This window comes from Lasioglossum baleicum, chromosome 11 (genome assembly GCF_051020765.1).
Source record: "Lasioglossum baleicum chromosome 11, iyLasBale1, whole genome shotgun sequence".
In the NCBI taxonomy this organism is placed as follows: Eukaryota; Metazoa; Arthropoda; class Insecta; order Hymenoptera; family Halictidae; genus Lasioglossum; species Lasioglossum baleicum.
In genome coordinates this window covers 12,930,887-12,951,630 of record NC_134939.1, presented here as the reverse complement: position 1 = coordinate 12,951,630, position 20,744 = coordinate 12,930,887, and the positions used below count along the sequence as shown (strand labels likewise).

General features: G+C 45.5%; 1 protein-coding gene across 10 annotated transcripts in view; it reads right to left on the bottom strand.

The window, feature by feature from the left end:
- The window catches only part of Scalloped (TEA domain transcription factor 1 homolog scalloped), a 128,798-nt gene that overhangs the window by 107,470 nt on the left and 584 nt on the right, over positions 1–20,744 (bottom strand). For 3 of the 10 annotated variants that reach the window (XM_076433258.1, XM_076433255.1, XM_076433264.1), the window contains exon 1: positions 18,966–20,741. The exons of 3 other annotated variants lie outside the window; for them this stretch is intronic. Coding sequence is in view for 2 of the 7 variants with exons in the window: in XM_076433264.1 (XP_076289379.1) it covers positions 18,966–18,990 (25 nt within the window). In the remaining 5 variants the exon portion in view is untranslated. Of the gene's footprint in view, positions 1–1,700; positions 16,393–18,965; positions 20,742–20,744 lie in introns of those variants that run through there. 4 more of the 10 variants (XM_076433259.1, XM_076433266.1, XM_076433262.1 and 1 more) reach the window with 3 other exon arrangements.

The following is a 20,744-nucleotide window of genomic DNA, read 5'->3' as shown; positions in this document are numbered from 1 at the left end:
TTACTCATCATATCAACAATGTGTAATTAAGCGAGCAGCGATAAACGAGAAGAGGTATGTAAATTGTAAACCGATCGAGTAGCAAATTCTCCCATTAGTCGATAGCCGAAACTGTTGTGGTGCGTAGTAGCTTGTATACAGAACACACGTACATACGTCCACACACACACACATTACACATAGGTAGACAATGAATAATTTTGCAGCATATTGCGTAACGCGATCGAAACGCAAAAATACTCTCGGTACTATATCGATCGATGTGTAACCGATGAATCTAATAATGGCCCCGATTATTCAAGATCGACGTCTACGCGGTATAGAATCACGAATCAACAGCCGGGCAAAAGATATTTTCCCTGATGGTTGCGATGCAGAGGTAGGCGTTTGCGTGGGCCTGTACCTCTCCTATATCCTATATCCTATATCCTATATCCCATATCCTATATCGCGCGTATATCGTATATCCTATATCCTATATCCAAGATTTAAACATGTAAACTGTGCTTAAACGTCAACCGAGCTTCCATTATTCGCTCGAGTGATAATTCTTAGTCCACGAGTAAGCTTGTCTAGGAGCAGTGACGGACTAAGCGGCCGCGTGGGGCCCCGGAATACCATAGGACCCCCAAATATTAAATTTTATAAATAAATCTATTTAATGTGTAACGGTATGAAATTTTGCATTACTTTTCTTTTTGTTAATAACTTGTTATTAACTTGAGTTTGAGGGCCCCAGAATTTTTACCGCTTGGGGCCTCCACTCGACTTGAGCCGCCACTGTCTAGAAGAACCGCCAGTTGACCCGAACCTCTTGCGAAAAATTCAATCGTCGGAATGATTATTAAACGTTTGAATAATAATAACAATTATTATTATTACCGAATTTAATTTTGATAGTTGACCGCGCTGTTGGTCGACCATCGCCTGCAGAACTGTTCTGAAACGGCTCGAGGATCGACCGGAAACGAGATAATCGAAATTGCACGCGAGCCAAAACGTCGAGTCAAGTCGAAGAAGCAAGGTGAGACGAAGCTGCCGACTTTGCGTAGAGAGCGAAACGCACGCGTTCAGAGCCAATTCTATTCGATGGATACGAGCCATTTGCCAAAATTCTCACCATTGTGAAAACTTGGTTCATTCATGTTTCGCGGGCAAACGTGTGCGGGCGTGCGCGCGTTTATTACGACACCGACAAACCGACGCAACTGGCGAAAATATCAACGTGCTCTTGAAACTACTGCTTTTATTACAACGAACCGAACGATGTGGTTTAAAATCGTTTCAAATCTAGGATACAAGACAATGAATCAAATTAATCCTTTTAATCAAGACGATCTCGATGGCAGACTCGATCGAACCGAGCAAAACGATCACCAAGAATCCTGAAACCCGGAGGATTCGAACATAATGCGCCACGGAACTGTTGGCAAAAGCGTAATCTCGAGGAAAGTGTTTGTTTTTACTTTTTCGTTGTTGCCGCTGCAAAAAGTCACAGAACGCGTCGCGTCGGGCAGTGCGAGTGGAAGAGAGTATGTAGTAGGTACAAAGTATACAGTATAGAGTGTATAGAGAGAGACATTGCACTCGAACTCGAACTCGAATTCGGACTCGGACTCGGTCGCGAACGCGGACGCGGACGAGGAGAGTGGAATAAGAAGGTTTATGGTTGTTTCGGGTGCTCTATCTTTAGGACTCACATATCATGCTACGCTCTCGCACTCTCGGTCTCTCGGTCTCTCCGGTTCTTCGTCTCTCCGCGTGTCTCGCTCCCTCAGCTACCTCTTACTTTCTCGTCTCTTTTTTTTCTTTTCTTCTTTTTTGGTTTTTCTCTTTTCCACTCGCCTCGCGCGACCCTTCTGGCTGAACCCTCGACTGAGTTATTTCACGGTTAAAATAGTCGAGTATTCCTCCCGACTGAGAAGTTGCTTGGTTGCTTGCTTGCTTGCCTGCCTGCCGGACTGTCGCTCGTGCAATTTCACGCGAAGAAAACACATATACTAGTCTTTCGAGTGCCTACCTGAAACACCACTGACCGATACCTCCCGTCCATTAATGCGGTTGTTCGTGTTTTCTTCGATCAGATAGCAACGTAACAATAATCCCGAAAAAATTCAATTAGAACTATCGCTACAACTATTAGCGCGACTGTAACTATGACCGTATTTATGGCCGTGGGGGTTCGAGAGATACGCTAACGCGCGCTAGGAATCGCAGAGTGCTTTTCTCGGTAGGACTGTCGTTAAGGAAACAAGACGATTAACCTTTTCGAGAGCGTGTCGTAGTCGAACGGGCGAAACGAAAAAGGAGGGAAATGGTACTTGTCTCGTTGACCTATAATTAAACCGCGCGTCGTTGTTGCGACCAAACGCTCCGTTTCACCGGTGTCGTTCGGCGAATGATCTCGTTAAGGAGACTCTGCTCCATTCCATTAGGAGAAATTTCGAGAACTGAGCTATCGCAGCGAACTGCACGCGTCGCTCGAATAATTCGAATATCGGGAGATCTCTTCAAGCCCACCTGAAGCTTTATCTTGTTTTCTTAAAACTTTGTCTTGCACAATCCATATTCTATAATATATTGAGAAATCAACGGCTGGTTTATTTCTGGAGGTATGCCACTAATTTAGCACTTAATCCTGTAGGATCTCCGGGATAAAAGCATATTCGTGCACCCCTTTGGGCTAACGGCTACCTGTGTACCAAATTTCAACTTTCTACGCCTTCTATGTTCCGGGATTTTTGTACCGTTCAGAAATAACAATAATACAATTTTAGCAATTAATCCTGAAGGACTTCCGGGATGAAAAAATTGCATTTTGCGTGATCGACAAATGTTTTTTCGGACAAAAACGGTCATTCTCGGCCGACGGATGAAACAGGCGATGACGACGAGAAAGAAGAAGAATAGGACGAAAGAGAAAACGCAAAATGGCAAGCGACACGCAGCCGAAGAGTCATTATTCCATCAACGGGTGGTCCGTCAACGGCGTTGTGCATCGCGCATCGTGCATCGCGCACCGTGCATCGTGCAGAGACATTCGCGAAGCGGGTGCACACGTGTTTACGCATCATTACGCGCATGTGCACGCAGATGACGCGAAACGAAAGTGGCTGGTTCCCGCCATTCGACGAGAGAACTACTCGAGAAGAAACGCGCGGAGTCGAAACGATTCTCCTTCTTTCTCTCGACGTTCGGGATCGACTAATATTGTTTTCGCTGAACACATATCTTTTGTTGAAGTCGTTGTTATCGAAATAAATTCATGTAAACGTGCAGGTAATTGTGGTCGACCGGTGTATCGTCAAATCGTGGCTACAGGATTAACATGCATCTCACATGTGTCGTAAAAAATTCTCCACCACCCGACCGGTCTTGATCCAACCATCTTGGGTGATCGTTTCTCTCGAGCTTCCATTTAATGGTAAGCGGATTCAAAGCGCGGAAGCAGCGTTTTCTAGGATCGCAAAAATCGCCGCATCAATTCGAGTATTTGTTTGGCTCTCTGACTCGATTACCGTGCCGACAATTTTTCTATCGACCAGCGCAACCGTTACCGACAACGCGACAACAATCGACGAATTATTGAAAAGCGCGGATTGCATCACACGAATACGTACACAGTAATATCGATCGGTGAAAACGTCAGTTTACGCTCGACGATCCACTGCGTCGGCGATAATTTCCGAGAAACAGCTACCGAGATATCAAAGTATCATCGGACACAAACAGACATAATCTCTGGCAAAGGCGTAATTTAGAAATTCATTTGATTAGAGCGACAATTGTTCCGGATCGCGGATTTCCGATATCCTCGGTAATTTCTTTTGCCCGCTTTAAAAGGCTAGCACGAGAATAGATCGCAGAAGGCTGCGCAACAAGGACAGAAAGGAATCGCGGCAGAAGATCAGGGTCTAGAAGGTAGGCGAGAGCGAGAGCGAGAGTCTGCGATCCTCTTTCTTTCTCCGGATCTCCTCTGGTTTCTCCTCATTTCGTTTCGGTCGCCTTCCTTTGTTCCCACGCCTCTCTTCGGACCTTTCCTCCTCTTTTTTTCCACGCTTCATGTCTTTCGCTTCTTCCTCTTCTTCTTCATCTTCTTCTTCTTCTCCCCTCCTCCTTCTCGTGCCGCCGATCTACCTTGTCGTTCTTTCGTCTTTCACCGTTACATACAAAGGGAAGCTCGGACCTCGGCTACGGGCGGATGGAGGGAGGGAAAAATGAAAAAAAAACACACAAGGAAAGAAAGAGGCAAGGAGGAAACCACCGAGGTTGTTTCAAGATGAAACGACGACGGCGACGAACTGCTGCAGACTCTTCGAAAGCTGCAGCGTGAAAGTCTCAGGTAAAAATGAGCAATTCTCGCCGTTCTAGAACGGAGAAAAGTCCGTGGAATTGCGGTTGTCTTCTTGATCCGAGCTCGACCGCCGGAAGAAAAACTGTTCGGGCACGTAGCGAAGATTTTCACGAATAAAACTATGTTCCTATCCATTGTCTGTTTACGCGGCTAGGATAGTCTGTAGTTGCGAATAGTTGACAAGGTTCTATGTGCGCGAGAGAAGAAGCGAGAGATCTATTCGAATAGATGCGCGAGCAAGAAAAGAAAGAGAAACCATTCGTGGAACGTTGCTCGATCTACAGACACGGACCGCCACGTGTTCGAGATCGTGAATTTTTCGCATGATCGGCAGGAGACCGTCTTTGTCCTATTCCGAAAGCTACCGCGACGCGAGCTCCGCCGAGGTCACTGGCAAAAGGTAGACAAAAGAGGAGAGTATCCGGGCGAAAAGAGTACGAAAAAGCGTTCTAGAGGGAACACCGGCGTAGGCACGAGTAGATTTCGAGGTACGACCGAAAAAGAAGGACGAAGAAAGACAATCCTGGATAAATTGACCGGTAGCCGAGGCTTGGAGGATCGGGGACCGGGGACCGGGGGATCGAACGAAAGGAGATCGGGTACGGGTGTAGCAAAGGGTGAAAGCAAGGGGTCAGAAACGAGAGGAACGAACACGGGGCGGGTGTATACCCACACCCACCCTGCTCCGAGTGCATTCGGCGAAAGAGGCCACCACGAGGAGAGAAGCCTCGGTTCGGTTCGGTTCGCTTCGGCTCTGTTCCGTGAGAGTACGCGAACGATAATTCGGAGCCGCGCGGTCGACTCAAAGGACCCGCAAGACGATATATCAATGCCTTGCTTGCGGAACAATTCGAACTATCCGCGATACACAAAGAAAAATACCAAATCGAATGCCTGGAATAGCGACGAGCGGCCACGACGCGACGCGGCATGGCGCGGCTTGGCGGCTCTCTCTCCTCTCTCTCTCTGTCTCTCTCCTTCCATCTCTTTCCTCCTCGTTCTCACTCTCTCGATCCCCTCAATCCCCTCGGTCACCACGATTCTCGCGGTCCCCTTAAACCCTCCCCACCAGTTCTTTCACCCCGTTCTCGCCCTTCCTCCCTTTCTTCATTCCGCCATCGAATGTTTCTCCTATTCCGCGAGCTACGTGTCGCGTCTCTTCTCCTCTCTTCTGTTCCTTTCGTTTCTCTCTTTATACACACACCCTGCGCTTTCCCCGGGCAGTAGGATCGGCTGCCGATGCCAATGGACTGCCACGGCAAGGACTCTCTTCTCGGACCTCGAGAGCATTCATGCGTGCGCATCGGGCCGCGTACGAGAATTCGCGGTCGCGGTCGCGGTCGCGATTGGGAATTTCCTGCGATCTCTCTATTTGGGGGATAGAAATTACCGGACGCTGCGAAAGACTCGACATTTTGATCGGATCGACACGGGGGGAAAAGACCACGGGTCTTGAGAAGGGGAACACCCCGACGATCATTCTCCATGAAATCCACCAGCGTCGAAATTCATGGGAACACCCGTCGAATCGATTAAACGATTCGTTATTCGAAACGTAATTCCTGTCGGTCGCTAATCCACGCGACAAAATTTTCCTCCGACTTGTCGGAGCCGTGAGATGCTGATCAGTGGACAATTCGTATACATGCGCGTAAATCGAATGTTTCCGAAGTTGCTTGATAAAGCTGCTGGACAATACAGCGAAATATTCGCGAGTAATCCAATTTTTCATTTCCACCGTACCTCGTAATTAGCCGGTCGATCGAGCCACCGTCACAATCGGCGAATCAGAGCGTTGATTTATCGCGCGAACGGAAATATCGGCCGTACAGTCGGAAGGTATAAAGTCGGCGGTATAAAGAGAGCGTCGCTCTCGCACACGAATGCACACGGATGAACACGCGTGCACGTGCACGGCCGCGTATGGAGCACGCGTCTTGTATCTGGTTGCAGACCGACTATACTATACGCCAATCGAATGATGGAGCAGTGGTTTGGTTATAATTGGATCAGTTTAGTTAGGTATTGCAAATATTGGCAGCCAGGGAAGCTGCCGGCGACCCAGTGATGAAACCTAATTGGGTAAGTCGGCCTGGCTTGACGCCAAACGAACCAGCCCAGCTTCGAATTCTAGATACCCTAGCCCGATGATGCCTTCCATCTCGCCTCTACCCTGTGTATCCCGTGTATCTTCCGTCCTCCATCCTGCCGGCCAAACCCATCTCGCCTCGACACCCCTCTCGCTCACCCCCTTGTAGCGCCGCTGTCGTCGTTGTCGCCGCGTCCGTCGACGTACGGAAATTGACACGTAAATACAAGGTGGGTCGCGCACGTGGAAACTGGAAATGGACGATGGGGAATTCGTTCGACCGACTGGTTTAATTGGACTGCAATGTTGCGACGAGACGCAACCGCGCCACGTCCAAATTGCATTGACAGAGGAACGGGGATTCGAGCTGGCCGTAGCGGGCCGGAATCGGCCGAACACCGGAAACGAATCATTTGAATTATGTAAACTAGACGAACCAGAGACCGGTAAATAGCCGATAATCCAATCTACTCGCGTTTTTCAAAAAAATGTTAGTTCGTGCATTCATTCAGCTTTATAGTAGGGATGGGATCAAATTCAATATGTAACCAAGTTTCCTTTCATGGATTTCGATTACTACTTATAAGCAATAATGTTGCAATGATTATCTCTATACATAAAAATGCAGTCCTGACTCATTCACTCACTCACTGATCAACGCCCAGGCTAAACCCTTGGACCTAGAAAGCTGAAATTTTGCACAGAGGTTTCCTTTAGGATCTATACAAGGGATAAGAAAGGATATTTCGAAATTCAACCCCCAAGGGGGTGAAAAGGGGTTGCAACGTTTGTATGAGGAATATTTTGTTCGTGGTCGGATTTGCTTGAAACTTCGTCTTAATGCTCTTTGATATAATTAATCAAACACCTGTTTCGGCATTTTAAAAAATTGATCGCCTAAGGTGGTGAAAAGGGGTTTTAAGATCTAAGATGGCGGCATGACAAAATTAAAACTCTATAGGGGTGAATGGGGGGTTAGAAGGTTTTATATGGAGAAACAATATCAATTTCCGAGGGCATTAAACGGTTTTCTGTGCGAGCGAAGCCGCGGGCAAAAGCTGGTATTTTATACAAACTGATATCGAACCTCGGAATGAGTACTTACAAGTTTGGAAAAAATACTTATAAGAACATACTTCGATGTTGAAAGGAATCGAATCTTTCACAAGTAGTTACTCGAATCTTGGAAATCGGAACTGCATTTTCTTTACTAAATTCGTAACTATTTAAGAATAATATTTCCGATAGATTATGTAATTATAGTTATGCATGTTGAATTAAATGATGCATTAGAGGACAACATAATTGATTTTAAAGGTAAAGAAAATAATGATTAGAAAAATCAGAGAATTTCCGGTACGATATTCAGAAAAGTTTCGAATCTGTTCGACCAAGATTCGAATATGCAAGTACATATTATTTCCATCTACCAAAGCACTTGTAAAAGGTTCGAAACTATCTGGCATAGGTCCGAGTATACTTAGGAATACTATTTCTGTTTTTCGAAGTACTCATAGAGAGTTCGAATTCAATCGATCAAAGTTCAAACCTGTTTGCGAGATACTTGATCCCATCCCTACGTTATACATATAGAATTTACGTATTTAGCAGAGAAAAATAATGCAATTTAACCTATGTACTCTGTCAAAGCGTTAGTGATGAAACCATTAAACGGCAATATCGCGAAAGTGAAAGTATGTGACATACAGAGTTGGCAACCACAGTTTTATCGACGGATATTTTCAATCCGCTTTCAATCCGCAGTGTCGAACAAATATTTTAGTAACACGATCGAAAAATAATCGAGAGAGGCGACACGTACTTTGAAAAGAAATTTCGGTGCAGGGAGAACAGAAGCAATAGGGGAACAGGGATGCAGGGGTGCAGGGGTGAACGAACCGTAGGAGAAGGGCGACGTGCTCGTCACTCGAGATGCACCGTGCATCGTAAACGAGCCGGTCGACAAGTGTGCACTTGATAGTGTTGACCTTTCAATGACGTTAAGCTACTCCTCGCCGTCGCTGTTGCCATCTCCACCTCCACCTCCCGCTCCCTTCTCGTCCCTTGTCTCGTGTTCTCTCTAATCCGATCCACTTCGTGCTAATTTTCAAGAGAACAACGAGATCGTTAAACATATGTGGCTACCTGCGGGCACTGCCACATCGCGCGACAACTTTGCACCTTCGAATTCTCGTTCGTTGCTCCTGCTTGCTCAACGTTCTCGCGTGTACGATATATATTCGAGAAATTCAAGTCTCATCAATGAAAGATGACGAACAAACACACCTCAAGTAAATAAGTAAACGGTAGTTCACGAATAATTTCGAAGGTTGTCAAGCGAACGAGTCGTGTACAGAATTGCAAGTGCCGAGCCGAATGGGAAGCGTAAGTCAGCGGGCGACGGAGGTCGCGACAAGTTCGAGGTTAATCGTTCGTTTGGCATGAAACGCCTCTTGGACCGCCCACTCCGCATTACATAACGTGAAAACGAAAAATTAGAAATGATATCGGCGACGATGACAACTATGATAACCGACAAGCGAACAACGAGATACACGGTGACGAGCTAAGACAAATCTAGAATCACAATCCTTATCGAGAATTTCGCTGGATTTAAAAGAAAGGATACGATGGTATGGTATATTATAGCATAGTATAACACAGTCTAGTATAGTATAGTGTGGAACAGAATAAAAAATGGATACGAGATGCGATTCTAAGTATGTTCTACTATATATTCTCGTATCAAATGTACACTGACGCTGACACAGGCTGACGCGGCGAGGATCACGCGCGCAAAAGGGCCCCAACGGCTGGCGCGGTCCCAATGAATAATTCACGAGTAGTTGTGCGGAGTCACGGGGTCCCATGATCATCGCAAGAGACGCTGTAGCCATAGTACGCGCTGCCCACTGACCGTTGCACCGACTACGAACCTATCCAATTTGCTTCTTACTTCTTCTCGTCGCGAATTATCGTAGATTCGTTCAACGCGATCTTTACACAGCTATTGCCACTACTTTATTTTGACTGTTCCAGCCGTTTGTCGAAAGCCGAGAACAACCACATATTATGTACACGTTCAGGAAAGACTCGTCTGCATCCCATTGGACATGTTCGCTCGATGCGCTGGCGGAATAATCTGTTTCACAACGTGGACTCGAATCGATAATGTTGACTCTTAGGCTTCGATATCGAACAAGACGGTTCCTCTGGTTGCTTGAAAAATATCGAACCACGTGGTGTATTTGGTTTTCGATACGAAAAAGCAACTCTGAAACGTTCGAACAGCGAATAATTTCGGAACAAAGTGTATCGTGGTTTGCTCGCAAGAGGATAATTCTTTGGAAGACGCGAATAGAGAAGAGAGAGGCGAAGAGCAGAGAAACAGTGCGTCAGCTCCCGCCAGAAATAACATGGATATACTTAGACGGCCCTCCGTGCAAGATCCAACCAAACCACGAACCATCTCCGAGACCATTCGAGTACTAATGAAAACTGCGCCGCGCCTCTCCTCGCCGCTCCGCGCCACTCCTCGACACGGCTTTCTTCGGAATAAAGGGTCTCTACCTACCCTCTATTATCGCCACTGTACTCGACACCTTGTCGATTATCTGCTTGCCATGGAAATATATATTACCAAAAATAACGTTCGCGGAACGATCTCGAAGCTGACGAGTAACGTGGAATCGATGCGCACCGACGAACAGAGAGAACACTATTTGTGCACGCTCGCCGCTGTGACAAATCGAGCACCATGTCGTTAAGATGCGAACGAAGACCAGAGAACTAATTACTGTCACGCTAATGTTCTCGTTAACGATCGTAGATTATAACTAGACTGCGGATTTTATGCGTTCACGAGAAAAATGAGTAGGTGCAATATCAAACAGACCAAACGTTAGAAGAATATAAAAATACTTTTACATTATTTTGCAATTCAGGTAGAAAGTTTTTGCACTGATTGCACGACACGGGAGCCAAATAAAAATTTCTTACTTCTTTTAATTACCTTGTCGAGATGAAACTAATACAACGGTGGCCTTAAATCTTTTTGACATGTCCAATGTTTCAAATTGTACGTACCCATTTTTGTCACAAACGCATCAAATTCGGTCTAGTAATAACAATAATAACAAAACTGTAAACCGCAAGCGTTGCCAGTGACGGAACAACGTAAGCGCGAGCAGCAATGGTCCGAAAGATCCACGATCGCGTGTTTGATCGTGACCGTTTTGGGTCAGTTCCAATCGTAGGTGAGCGGCCTCGTGGAATTTCAACGCGAGGAAACAACTAAATCATTCAGGATTAATAATTATTCTCAGAAAATGAACGGGTCCAAGCATTCGTCATGTTCTAGCCGGACGTACGATCGAGTACAGATTGTTTCGGACTTGTTCCTGCTCGTCGAGAGGACACGGACATTCTCGATGCATCGATCAACGTACAAGCAAAAAGAAAAATGCCGGTAACGGTGTACGCTCGTAGAATCGGTATCGAACCACCGACGTAATGTTGTGTCTCAGCTTGGAAATTGGAAATTGTCCAACCGAGGGACATCATCGAACTAGAGTATAACATCGTTTCTACACAATCGAACCAGCTAGAATATTCACCGCTACTTGGTTTTAAGCTGGGATCCCGCTAACATGCCGCGAAGGCGTTTTCGAGCGGAGGCCACCTAAATATCTCCTTCATTTTTAATAACACAAACAATATTTATGGTATAATTTAAATGGTATCGAAATAGGAATATCATAGAAGAACAATTTCTTTCGTCCGGTTATTTTTTCATAGTTTTTTCAAGGTCACCGTTATTTTTTTTATCGGGAAAACTTTTTCTTTTATTCCATCTTATAGCGACTGAAAAAATACATTTGACTATGCTTAAGTCATTAACAAGATGGAATAAAAAAAAAGTTTTCCCGATGAAAAAATAACGATGACCTTGAAAAAATCTGCAAAACAACCGGACAAAAAAATTCTTCGATTGGGTTGGCAAATAAGTTCGTTCGGAATAAATCACAGAAACCGAACTAACTTATTTGACAACCCAATATAATATTCCTCCTTCGATGCCATTTAAATTATACCATAAATAATTTTGTGTCATTAAAAATAAAGGAGACATTTAGGTGGCTTCCTTCAGCTGAGATTGTATACATATATATAGTAATGATATTTGGTCCCCTCTCAGGGTTTCTGTTGGATTATCAATTAGTTACCAGCACAATGAACTTACTGTTCGTTGTCAAAAATGAATCAACGATCTCAGAATCGTATTAATAAACAGAGATTACGAAGTATCGATGGAACGATCTCGCAAACGTTTCTAAACAGAGATTTCGAAGTACATATCCCATTTGATACTTTGCTTCAAGAGCCGGACTGTGTGGTCTAACTTAAACTGGGGCCTAACAGTCTGGAGATACGAGAGGACCCTTGTTTCCTTTCGGGGTTCCGAAGAAACTTTCAAGTGATACAATCTATGTATATTATTTCGGGCACATGATTTTAAAGTAACTACTCATTGTAAAATTGACCCCAACGCGTGATTAATGCTACGTAATACCTTTTTATCTTGATATATTTTAAATAGTTCTGTGACTATATTCGAAAGGTAAGTAAATATTGTGTTGGCAAATAAGTTCGTTCGGTTTTTGTGATTTATTCCAATGTAAAAAACCGAACGAACTTATTTGCCAACCCAATAGATTACTGTATTTGGTTTTAAAATTCCTTCCGTCAGTTTCTGATAGTAATACAAACTTGACACATTACCGACCGGTGATTATTGTATAATTTTGAAAAATCTATGATACTTGACTAAACACTTTTTAATGGAACCTTCAATAGCAACAACAAGTTTCATTGTGAACTAACAAGTCACCCTCAATAACGTCATCCAATAGTTTCATTTAAGATTGCAATGTAAAAGAAAATTTCTATGCTTTCTTTTGGTACAGCACAGTTATTGAAAATCCTATTAATAGGCTCCCGGTAGGTAAAGTGTTAACTTTCATTAGACTATTATGTACATTGATTCTAGCGATACTATTGAATCTTACGAGAGAGCTTGACGAGGGAGCTTACACGTGGAATAAACGATTTTTCGTAACACGTTGCGTGCACAGGACCATCGCGTCGCGTCCATTTGTTACGCGCTTCTTTCGTTCTCCGCTCCGCAAAACTACCTGTTACATTTTCATCGAGATTGCAAGTTGACCACGCACACGCGTACACAATACAAACACCGGCTTTATCGCGTGTATTCTGTTGGCGAAACGGTAGCCTGCGTGTATAGGTGCGCTTCGCGTCGCAGGTCCCGAGTTCGCCGATTGCCCGACATGCAATGGATTATGCAGTCTGCACTTAGAAAGTTTCCCCTAGTCGACGGCGATTCTCCACGGTTCCTCGCAAGAAAGAACGTCTGCTACAAATCACGAAACGCATCTGCAGAGAACTTTATTTCGAAGGAGCGATTTAATTATTTGAAATGTTCAACAAGGCCGCGATCGATACGTGCAAAAAAAAAACGAGTGGAAGATGCGCAGGAGAAAAGAGGGGAAAAGCTGAAATCCATGCCCTGATGTTTGGTAAACAGGCGGGTCCAACTATGTATGTATTGTTTATGAAAAGCGCGGGAACAGCGTTGTAAACGCGTTTACGATACGCTGGGATTACCGGATCGTCGGTGTAATTTCCATTCGACCGTGTTACTATATATGTACATATTACAATCATGCTGTCGACGAGGATGTCCGGGCCGGGCCCAGCATCGCCGTCGATTCGCGCGTCGGCCCTGCTAGCAGTGATGATTACTAGACAGCGGATCTCTATGCAAAATCAAACTTCTCCACCACCACAAATATAAATCTATTTAAAGATAATGTAACAGTATTTATATAAAATCATTTAATACTTTTACCGGTTTAAATGACACATACAACTAACTTTCAATCACTCTTGATGTTCGACAACGATTCGAATAAACATAAAGTTAGAACCTTGTCACGGTTGAGCAGTTGTACAGAAGCAATAATTCATCGAAGCAGAAATATGTATGAAAAAAGCAAAATGTTAGTCCGCGTTGTCGACCGGCAACTACTTTTTTTACATAATTTTCCAATGGCCGACGATCCCGCGACGATTCGCGACAAACACGTAATTGTCCGCGTGGAAAATTCCTCGGGAAATTTGATCGCGAGTCTCGCAGCTATAATAATCTATCCCGGCCCATAGCGAAGGAAAAGCGGGAGGAGGCAGAGACGCTCGGAAAGGGAACACAGCAATTTAATCTTTCTCCGGTGTTGAGAGTTCTATATCGTTATGGCTGATGCGACGTGTCTACGGTTTATTACATTTTTCCTCGCCTACCAGAACCAACTAATGGACTACTAGAAATAGTAGGGGGTAGGCTGCAGAGGGGCGCCTGCGCCTCCGACTCGGAGTCGACCGCAACCATCACCGCGATTATCATTGCGCGACAACGACTTTCGATATTCTTCCATTTTTTCCTGGCTGTTCGACCGAAACCGATTTGAACTCGTTAGTCCGCGTTCACGCAAAAGACGGAGAAAAAAACCGTACCGTCAACGCGACGAACACACTCGACTAATTCCGTCATTACGATTGTTTTAGATCTCCTCGGACTGGTGCGAGATAAATTTCGGTCCGAGGTGGATTTTCCCAGGCAACCCGAAATTTACTCTCGCATAGCTGTTTTAAATGTTACGTGTATATTACGACGGAAATTTCGTTGCCAGAGGAGGACGTAATCACGAGAGGGAACTCGTAGTTTCGAAGTTACAACTAGTTGGGACGCTTCGAATCGCTTGGAACGCGCGGCGGAATTTTCGAAATGTTCCGCATCAAGAATTTTCCGCGCTTTTGGTCGATCGATACTATCGATGATCCCTCAGATTTTTCTCGAACGATACGTCGACACGTGCTGAAACTAACACAAGCTTCTTATCTGTACGTTTCCTTCGAGTCTGGGATTTATTATAAAACGATGACGACGGAACAAACGAACCCGTGAAATCCGGACCTAACCCAGAAGTTCCAAACAAGCTTCATTTTCGATCGGTTGGCCGATACCTACATCGGAATCGCGTGATTGTGGGTTGATTGGTATGCAGACAAACTGCAGTGGGGCGCTGCGTTATTTCCGAAAGAGAAAAGTAGACACGGGGAGGAAAGAGATGGAGAGACAGAGATAGACGGAGCGGGGCGGGGCGGGATGAACGCGAGGGGAATATCGTGACTGTGTACGCGTGTGCATTCTACGAGAGATGAGAGAATGTGTGGGATAGAGCAGTGGCCAGGTGGTAAAACCACCCCATGATTTTCTGACCCGTGAAACTTCCCCAGGGGAGGGAGCCAACCCCGTGCGCGTTCTCAATCACGCGATTGAAATGCACACACGTTTCTCTGCGCTGAACCGAACAGATACGTGTACACCAATGTGTATACCGTATACCGTATACCCCCTACACTCTACACCATATATCGCGTATACTATAGACTGTACACCGTATACCGTATGCCGTACACTGTATACCAGTATGTATGTATACAGTATACGGTATACAGTATACCGATAAATTCTCTCCGGTAGGTAACTATCTGTCGCGGCCATGCCACGTATTCTATCGGCCGTCTTATTACCGGATATCGAGTATCGATTACTACCAGAAACATTTTCTCTCGTTTCGTAATAACGATCATAACGCGTCGCGTACAATCTATCGCGCTCGCAAGCATACTCTGTCCACGAGTATAATACGAGTACACAACACCGTAAGGGTACAGGGACGTTTTTACAGCCGGCCACGGCCATCGAAACGGTAAATCACGTCTGGACTAACAACCGAGGCGGTGCTGTGTGGTGCGGTGTGACTTCTGCTTCCGGTTGTTCGTAACCTAGTCGATGCGGATCGAGAAAGATCAACGAGTAAAATAACGCGCGGATTTCTCTCTCTCTCTGTGCGGATATTTTCTCTACGACCCGGTGTCAAAGATGAAACTTAATTTACTGCAACTCTGTATTTTGAATTTTTGTATTTTTTATGTCGGACCCCGATCCCAACCAGCGTTCGATATTCGATTTATTAACGTCGGTTGCAAGAACACGATCGAAACATCATGGAAATACAATATAATATTATGGACAAGCGAATTGGTATCATACAGCTATCGGCGCGTAACACGAACGTGATTTTCATCGACGAAATTTCCACGGGTGAACGAGCGAACGGGTGAGCGGGTTTGCCCGCGTGAAACCGGTCGTCGTTTAATTTACTGCTTTCAATTTTACACTATTAATGAGTGAGAAAGAGAGAGAGAGATAGAGAGAGAGAGAGAGAGAGAGAGAGAGAGAGAGAGAAAAAAGTTTCGTTCCGCGACCCTCGGCGCAGCGCACGAACTCGATTTATATACGACACGGAGAATCGCGATAAAAATCAACCCGTGCACGTGACATTTATTTCAACAACGAACCGTCACGCGAAAATTGTCCTTCGAACGATAAAGCGTTAGATAAACAATGGAATATCAGGGACTCGTCGAAATCGCCCAGTTGCTCGATAATCTATACACATTTTGCGGATTCGAAGATTCCTTTTATCGCAATGATTCAACGCAGCAAAAAGTCTCGGACCCGGGATCCTAGTAGTTCATGCTTTTCGGACAATTGTTATTAACAAAGAGTGCAATCGAATATTGGGGACTCGTCGAAATCGTCCGATAATCTATGCACACTTGCGGGATCCTAGTAGTTCATCCTTTCTGGACAATTGTTATTAACAAAGAGCGCAGCGATTTCTCGAGCGAGCCAAGCGCAGCAGAGTTCGATCCACGGCAAAGGATAAACGCGTTGCTATTCGAGGAGCCGACGAGTGCAGAGCGCACGGAAAAAGGCAAAGGGGTAACTCTAGAGGAGGAGAAGACGACGAAAGGAAAAAAAAAAGAGAAGGGCGAGCGTACACCTTCGAAGGTAATTTTAGTTACTTGACAATTTGGCATCGTCTACGCCAAATAGAAAGTGACGCGCTGCGAAAGAAAGCAACGAGAGGCGGATGAGGAGAGTCAAACGAGAGGAGCAGAAAGGGAAAGAAGAGAGCGAAGAGACCGGTGGCAAACGCGATAATCTATTTGCTCGTTCCGTAGCGCAACGGGACAAGAAGTCCTATTTATATCGCGAGAAGCCTCGGTTTAATGAGTCTAGCTGCTGTCACAGCTACTACCACTACCACTATCACTGCCACTACCACTAGTACTACGATCTGCTACCACTATTACCAGAGTCGGATTACAATTATTATTCATTGTTCTACTCTCTTCGAATTTGATCAACAGATTCTAGTTTACGGGGGTTCGAGCAAATATGATTTCATGTATTCGCAAAAAGCAGAACAGAACATTCTAATCGTATACAGTGTTAAATTGCTTTGACTAGAAACGAATGATACATGGTCGGCGAAGAGAAACGATGTTATCCGAGTTTCAATATTTGACGAGTTTTCGATAAGACGAAACGATAAAAGGCCAATATCGAGCGTAGAAAGTGAAGGCGCGTTTGGCGAAGGTGATATGAATATCGAATTCATCGATTACCGATTACCACCGCCGCTACCGGTTCCGCGGTTCGCGCGCGCCTGCACCGTTGTCGTTTCCCCCTTCGAAAGAAAAACGAACTGTTTGCCGAACAAGAACCAGCCGATGCTGAACGTGGAGGTGGTGTAATGCTAATGGTAATGGTACTGATATTGGTATGGTAGTGGTAGCGCCAGCGGTAGTGGCGACAGTAGCGGTGGTAATGGAAGAGAAGGCGGAGGAGAAGGAGGACAGAGAACCTTCTCTTGCTGAAGCATACGGTTGTTCGGTTGTTGCACCTGCTACTTAACCAGTATCGTTCCTCGTGAACGGGAACCTAGTATTTTATCAGACTAGTTCAAAATTCGGTAGCTGTCGCATGCTTCGAGAGAGAGACCGATGATTTTTGATTGACCCGACTCGATGCGAACGCATGCCGCGTCGCGCCGCTCGGTGATTAACAAACTCTCAACTCCCCATCTAACCCAGACCATAGCGTGACGCTCTTGCGGTTTCCGAAAGTTGCAGTTGCAATCGTTGATTTGCCAACGCTGTGGATCACTTCTAGCCGTAATTCGCGCAATTCGATACAACCTCTCGACACGACCACTCAACACCTAGCAGGCAGCTATTCTTCGCCGGCGCCATTTTCGAATAATCGTTACGAAGTCTTCGAGCAACGAGCAAATCGATGGAACCAAGTCAAAACAACGCGCACCGATGTCACCTAACAATTTACAAGAATAATTGCACGGTCAAATTGATTCGAGCAGACTCACAGTGGTCCAGCTCCTACATATGTACATATGTACTTGGAAGTTTAACCCGTTGCACTCGCAGCTATTTTAACTCGAAAATTAAACATTTCTTCCGACCTAGAATATCTCTTACAATACCTAAATGTTATGTAAATATTGATTAGATATCGACACATTTAATAATGTAAACAATATTCTGAATTTTTAGTGGTTCAAGGAAGAAAATTAGTAATTTTTCCGATCGAAAATCATATTCACAAAATATTCCTTTTTGAAATACTTGTTCTAGTTAGAATTTTGCTTAAATTTTATTAATATCGACATTTTCGGCATTCGTTTCGGATTTTTGACCAAATGAACAGCTAGATCGGCCGCACCCGGACCACTGTGGCGATCGAGACCCGACCATACGGATGACAGAAGTCGATGAATAAACTCTGGATCTAATCCGGAATATGTACGTATACGTAATCGATGGTAAAAATCTGTTCTGAACGGGTACCTGGCGGTACAGCTCTTACCAGTCGCGATAACAGACCGAGTGTCCGATTAAATTTATGTAACGGCGTGTTTCCATGTCACCTAGGAATTATTTTCGATAACCTACTACGATAACGCCATTCTGCTAGTCGCCGATAGTCATTCGAATACTCGAGCGACGCGGCGTTCATATCGTTCACAATCGCGCGCGTGCGAAACAGCGTTCGCTTGTTGGCAAACAAATCGCGTCGCTTTCGGTTTGGTTTGTTTTTCAACATTTGTTTCCCTTAGCCTGCTGTCTTTTCCGGCTGAGCGAAATAAGAACACTGGGAGATGTAAACAATGGTCGGTTCGAGACTTACGTTCGAAAAAAAAATAACTCTAATAAGACGGACGAGAAGGACGAGAAAAATCATTTCAAAACAAAAAGAAAACAATGTGGTAAAATGTCCAGGGGAACGCAACGCGTGTTCCGACGGCGGGCGTCGCGGCGTGTCGCGTCGGTTCGCCACATCAACCTAATCATAAGAAGAAGAAAAAAAAAGAAAAGAAAAGAAAAACTATCTGTGTGTATAACAAGACACTTGTCGCGCACAAATGCACAGATACATTCACGATCGCACAGGTAGGCACATGCAAGCGTGTATACAACCGCGCACAGAGGCACACGATTAAAAGAGAAACTCACTCCAGAAATAATGCACAGTATCCATCCAAGTCGCGCTGGCGATGGTAGGCTTTTCTTGTCCTGGATTATCGAGACACGAAACGAACGGTACGGACAAAGCTGAAACAGCGCCGTTTACGTGTTTAAATTCCTCGAACGTTTATCGTGATGAGTATCGTTGTCGCGTAAATAGTCGTCGCCGTCGCTGTCGCCGTCGTCTTACGACGACGACAACACTATTCCCGGGTCGGGCTTCTCTCGGACAGCCTTCTCGATAATCAGTGTTTCACGTATCTTTACACTGGACACACACACTGGCCGTCCGTGGACCGAAAAACGCGCCGCGTATCACGTTAACCACCGTCTACATTACCCGCCGCGAGTGTGCATTTCGCGCCGAGCTTTTCCCGCGTTTCGTTTCGTTTCGTTTCGTTCCGTTGACGCACACGCGACGTACGGGAACGCAGTCAGAGTGAGACGGAGATAATGCACACGCACACACATATAACACGCGCGCGAACGGAGAAAGAGCGGGGAACCGAGCTAAAACAGCGAGGGAGAGGGGAACCAGAAAGAAAGAAAGAAAGAGAAAGAAAGATGGAAGGAGACGAAGTACGTTCGAGAATGACAGGAAAGGGGAGGAAGACACACGTATGTGGAAGCAATGGAATTTGTACGAATACACTTGGTACGGTCCCGCCGCCTAAGGGAAAGAAAATCTGTCGTCGTCGCCGTCGCCACTACTGCTCCACCTTCAGAGCTCAAGTGTAAATTGCATTATGTACGGAGGAAGTGCGTGAACGCACGCGCGCGCGCGCCCGCGCACAGTTTTCAAAACAACAAGACCGGTACGCGGAACCGGTGTACCATATATCTTCGGACGTTTTAAACTCCAAGTCCGAGCGACGGTTTTTCCTTTATCTCTCGGTGAATTTCTCTTTTACTCGCGCGATGTTTTGTTTCTTTTTTTTTATTTTTTCTTCGCACGCACACGTTGTCGTGGATCAATAATTCACCATATACGAATTCACCAGAAGCGGAAGAGCAAGCCGACTGTGACACGCAGACACACTCTAAAGGCAGAAGCACACGTTTCTGTCGTGGCGCGCTCTTCTCGGGGAAACGCACGCAGCCCACCACCACCACCACCACCGGCAAAACACGAATCACACTTGGTCCTAACCTCCTCGACACGGGTCTCGTGTGTTGTACGTTCTACGCCAAAACCGAGCCGAGCTGAGCTGAGCTGAACTGAGCTGAGCTGAGCTGAGCCGAAGCGAGCCGAGGCGTACCGAGTACCGAGTCGAGTCGAGTCGCGGTTCACGTTGTCAGATAGAATGCAGACACTTTGCTACCACATACACACGGTACTTGCGTTCTCTTGACACACAGCTGACACAACGCTCGTAAACACGCGACAGTGGGACAAAGACAGATGCACCGATGCACCGCCAAACTACACGGTTAGATGCGATAGACCGGCACGATCTTAGTTTATCAAACTGATTCTACTCTATCGTTTCATCTCTCTCTCTCTCTCTCTTTCATTCCCTCCTCCCTCCCTCCACGTCCACGAGTCAACCTCTCTCGCTCACTCACTCCCTCCCCCACTCTCTCCCGCTCACTCGTTCGTTCGCTTATACACAAGCACACATATGCACGCACACGAAAATACATACAGATTCGACATACTCTCCCTCTTTCTCTCTCTTTCTTTCTTCGAAAGCAATATAGGAGCAATATCACCACTGGCAGCAACATGGAGCTAGCAATGCGAACATCACGGTCACCGGAAATACA